At 40.8% G+C, this 5206-nt stretch overlaps 1 protein-coding gene across 3 annotated transcripts in view; it reads right to left on the bottom strand.

Annotated features, from left to right (window-relative positions):
* Positions 1-5206, bottom strand: part of LOC101850171 (transmembrane protein 181) — a 39208-nt gene that overhangs the window by 6354 nt on the left and 27648 nt on the right. For all 3 annotated transcript variants that reach the window (XM_035969912.1, XM_005098834.3, XM_005098835.3), the window contains 4 exons: positions 5007-5156; positions 3349-3451; positions 2121-2345; positions 808-874 (listed from right to left, as the gene is read on the bottom strand). In XM_035969912.1, the coding sequence (XP_035825805.1) occupies positions 808-874; positions 2121-2345; positions 3349-3451; positions 5007-5156 (545 nt within the window). The remainder of the gene's footprint in view (positions 1-807; positions 875-2120; positions 2346-3348; positions 3452-5006; positions 5157-5206) is intronic.

Genomic DNA, 5206 nt, shown 5'->3' with positions numbered 1-5206 from the left:
CGTTGAGGTCCGAATCTTTGAAAACGGATGATGATCACAAAGGTCGCTTTCACTGACGTGGCCGGAAGAATTGTCCGACCAAGAGACGGTGACGCAGACTGCCGTAAGATCAGACGCAAGAGAGCAAGGCGTCCCGCTGACTTTTCTGTTCACTGTTCACTTCGGGATGGTGAAACAGACGCGCGTTTCTGCTCATGCTGGGGAGCACACAGACTGGTGTGTACGTGCACGTGTGTGTGTGTGTGTGTGTGTGTGTGTGTGTGTGTGTGTGTGTGTGTGTGTGGCCTTTTTACGGATTCGAGATAGGGTTCTTTGTCTCTTGCCTTGCACTGAGATTACACACTCACCAACTATATCCATACTTTTGCAAGCGATGTTTTAAGTGGCAGTGGCAGTGTGTTACACTTTTTTAAAATCATAAATTGTATTTTTTCCCCTCGAAAAAGTTTTAAAAGTTCGCCGTGCCTTATCAAATTGCCCTTCATCATGCATGCAAAAACGCGTGCACTTCAAGGATATCGGACAAAAGAACTTGCGATGCACTCCCTTAATCATCTAATACGACTTGTTCTTGGAACAAAAAATCATGAGCAGATTGCACATTGTTCCCAAGCTGTCAGTTCAAGTCATCGTTCCTAATCCCCCCCCCCCCACACCACTTCTTTAACATTGCCTGTTATCCAGCTTTAGATCCTCTCATAAAGGGCACCTAAAAAGTTAACACTTCAATAGCCACCCGCCTCCTTAATGACCTAAATCATGTTAACAGCAACGTAAAACATTTACAATCAACAAATAGAAACTCACGAGTAGTGAACCTCCTCATCAGAATCATTCAGCATGGAGAGAGCTGGATTGTCTTTGAAATGAGTCTCTGTAGTAAGAAAAAAAGAGTGTAAGGATACGAGTCTCTGTGGTACCAAAAAAGAATGTACGGATTTTCACAACACTTCATGCAGCTAAGAACCAAATACTTGTCCCAAAAAACATTCTGATCCATCTATGTAGGCACTTCAGAACATTCTACAGTTCATCAGGAAACTTTTCATAAGACAAAAGAAAGTGAAAGACAGAGGAGGCATGTTAAAGATCATTTCTTTGTATAGCGAAGGAACGTTCGTAAAGACACAGACACAGCATGCAGAAAGAATAATGTGATTTGGTGGGGGTGTAACCTGGAAAACATTCCACATTGAATGCGAAAAATGGAAAAATGAAACTTTCACCCTAATTCTTTCTAAGAATAAAGCAAAATTGTCATACTTTTTCTTAGGGGCTTAAGATCCTATCAACAAAAGGCACATAAGGCCAGACTTCAACAGACGCCCACTTCTTTAATGATACAAACGGCATTTATTGGTGTGTAACACATTTACGATCAACAATTGCTGCTGTCCTTGATGACATTACTTCCCTTATGTGAATGAACATCAAACAAAGGAAAAAAATAAAGCTCTGCTCTTCATCTGCAGGTGAGATGTGCACAACACTTTTGAACACTACAAGGGATAAAAAAGCAGCTGTCACAATTTTCTATTTTCATTGTCATCTGCCTTGATCTACCGTTTGTCTTGCTCTATTTTGTTTTTGTTTTAGTAGAGGTTTTACGGCGCTTGCAACTGCATAAAGTCATATGAGCGCCAGAAGATTAGAGGTGTTACAAGAGAGCAACAAACATTAAAAAGAAGGAGGGGAGATAAGGACGATAGATGTTTGATAGGAAAGAAGAAGCAGACCACACCAGAGCACCCGCCAACCACCCACACTCTATTTCGTCCTGCAATCTTGTCTTCATTGTCACCAAACATTGATGATTCATTTAAAACAATAGAACAAAGAAAGAATGGCAGTAGTTCACATGACGGCCTGAGAGAAAGACAGTTATTTACAATTCTATTTGTATGATTGCTACCCTTTTTGTCCTGTAGTCTTCGTTTGCTTGTAACTTTTATTGAGTAAACAGCAGACAAACAAATCAGACAAAAAGCGGGAAACGACTTAAGACACAGCAACAAAAAAAAAGAACCGTCCTCTCCTCTCTGACAGGTGGTCATTAGAGCAAGTTCGACTGCAAGTACAAAAACATTCTTAAAACGTCCCTCATCAAACAATGAACTCACCAAACATAGCGTTAGGAGAGGGTGAGTAGACAAAGGCCATGGTGTACAGGTAGAAGTTGAGCAGGCCGTAGAAGGAGACAAACTCGGCCGAGTTCTCGTAGTTGGTGGACAGCTCGGCCACAAAGTTGTCCTGCAGCACACCGCCGCCGAAGCGCATCACCGTGATGGCGATGGTGATGGACACCACGATCACCATCAGAGCCGTCATGAACTTGAGACGTAGATCTGTCAAGAGGTTATAACATACATGGAATCAACTCATTCAATATGGTCACCATCAGAGCCGTCATGAACTTGAGACGTAGATCTGTCAAGAGGTTATAACATACATGGAATCAACTCATTCAATATGGTCTATGTTGTTTAGCATAACTAGATCTTAAATTTTAGTAAGAGCTTTACAGCACTTGCAATACAATAAGGTCATATAGGCGCCGAAGATTAGAGATGTTACAAGAGAGTAACAACCGCAAAAAAGGAGGAGAGATAAGGACAGGAGATGTTTGATAAGAAAAAAGGAGCAAACTAAACCAGAGCACCTGCAAACTACCCACTAACTAAATCAAGTGCTGTGCTACCCCAAGAGACTTAATACAAAACGATCCTTAAAACAGCTGATGGTGCATGTAAAGTAAACACTAAAAAGTTGCAAAAGCCCTGCTTTACTTCACATATTTATCACTCAATTCAGCCAAATTTTAAAAAAAAAGGTGTAACAAAAAAGTGATAGCATAATCTGAGATGCTTCCATTGCATCTCCTTTACAATTGTGTACTGGCATCAGTGGAGCAATGGTGGACCTTGCTGAAGTAGGGGTCGCATGAATATCATAAAATCATTATATACGTTATTAAGAATGAGATGCAATTAAAAAATTTATCTTACAGCTTGTTTTCTCTTAGTCTCCCTAGCGCTTTTCATGAAAAGATGATACAATCCTTGTTTGAGTAAAAGAGAAACACATCACTATGATTTGAGTAATATTTAGAGCGGACAAAAAGCAAGACCAACAAACAGAAACAACGCAGGGAGAGACAAGAAAGGAGAACCTACCAGTGGCACCCTCCCCCCCCCCCCAAACTACCCGCTCGATACCCCAGTCTCAACATACTTCTCTCATACCAGAGTCAGAGCGGTACATAACTTAAAACTTTGAAAAGGGGCATTATAACTTTAAAAATTTTTTTGAAACCAACCAAACAAAAACAAAAATGAGAGATGAACTCACCAAAGTAGGGCATAAGCCTAAGCTCTGCATATGCCCGCACCAACAAATACAGAAGGTACAACAAATAGAAGCCTCCGACCACAAAGAACATGATCTTGAAACCCTGAAATGTAAAACAAATCAAATGAAATCTTGTTTTTGTATGAGTGCACATACTTTAATGTTAGTAGCCTACTTAATAAGACATCTGATTTTCAAATTTACCAGTTAACTTCAGGTGTCAGCTTTTACTCAAAGTCAAGCATCCTGAATTTTAGAAATAGACGAAACATAGCCACAGCTACGATGAGAGACCACTTTCCATGCACAGTAAAGTGTCCATCAGTATCAGAGTCTGGCATGATACCACCAACTATGGAAACAGAGTGCCAACTCGGTGGTAACAGCGCACTTATCAACCACTTGACAAGAGTCATCCCAACAATAGGGCAAAGTGATGTTTGTTGGGGTTTTTTTTTTTGTTTTACCGCGAGTTTTACAACATTTGCAACACAAGTATGTCATGTAAGTACCGTATATTATAGGTGTCACAAGAGAGTAATAAATACAAAAAAAGACAGAGGAGAGATAAGGACAACAGATATTTGACAGGAAAGAAAGAACAAACCACATCAGAGCACACGCCAAACACTTTCAGAAAAAGTGAATGGGTCTCTTCCCAGAGAGATTAGCCTGTCCTTTTTGGGAAGAGGCCTATTCACTTTGTCCGTAGATAATTAGATGTACATAAGGACCGCTAATGTGATGATCTGCTCAGATGTACATAAGGACCGCTAATGTGATGATCTGTTTCTCTTTTTCTTTCTTTTTTTTTTGTAAGTGTTTTACAGCACTTGCAACTGCATATGGTCATATGAACATGCGGGACACATTAAACATTTTCAGTTTGGAAGGAATTTTGAATTTTACCAGGGTGACGGCCAAAGCCTACTCTTATCGGTCTTAGGACCATCAAGGGATCATTAACATGCAACTTGCACACGAGACCTCTGAGATTTTTCATCTTTATTCGAGAAGGCTAGGTGTTAGATCTTTCCTACCATAAGATCAGGGGTGTGGCTGAAAGACAGCAGTAAGAAGAAACCAAGGAGTAGCAGTAGAAAGGCTCCAAAAAGAGTCAGGAGCCTAGTGTGGGCCCTAAAATCGAAATTAAACAGCTAAGAAACACAATCATCATTACTTTCATAGATTCTCACAAGCATTTTTTATTCTAATTTAATATACCATCATCATCATCATCATCGCCATGACATTTCTGGATTCAGCCACCTTTCTCAAGGAGAAACATTGACATGGGTGGTTGGCGGGTGCTCTGGTGTGGTTTGCTCCTTCTTTCCTATAAGACATCTATTGTCCTGATCTCTCTTCCTTCTTTTTTATGTTTGTTACTCTCTTGTAACACCTCTAATCTTCGGCACTTATTGGTTGCAATTGTAGTAAAACTCTTACTAAAACTAAAAGAAGCATTTACAGCAGCAACAACTTACAAGGGTTTTTCTTCCTTCAACCATAACAATGTCTAACAATCGAGTGTCATATACGTAACTAACATCTTGCATCCATAAAAACAGGACAAGGGAGAAAAAAAATTTTAAAGAAAAAAACAGAACAAGTCTCATCCCTGACCCTTGCCATGGCCCGAAGCCCACCCAACTGACCTCAAAGTTGGTGGTGTCTAGCCTGTAGTAAAACGTGGGGTCCTGCAGCTCATTATACTCCTGCCACGAGGCCAGGGTGACTGCACACAGCCAGATCAGGCCAACGATGATGATCTTGGGCAGGTAGAACTTGACGAAACGACGGTCCGTCTGAGGGGAAAAAGGGGAGGGGTGGGGGATGGAAGCAGAGCAGGTGGAAT

This window comes from Aplysia californica, unplaced genomic scaffold (assembly GCF_000002075.1).
Source record: "Aplysia californica isolate F4 #8 unplaced genomic scaffold, AplCal3.0 scaffold00194, whole genome shotgun sequence".
NCBI classification, from domain to species: domain Eukaryota; kingdom Metazoa; phylum Mollusca; class Gastropoda; order Aplysiida; family Aplysiidae; genus Aplysia; species Aplysia californica.
The sequence above is the reverse complement of the archived record's forward strand: the minus strand, read 5'-3'. Positions and strand labels throughout refer to the sequence as shown.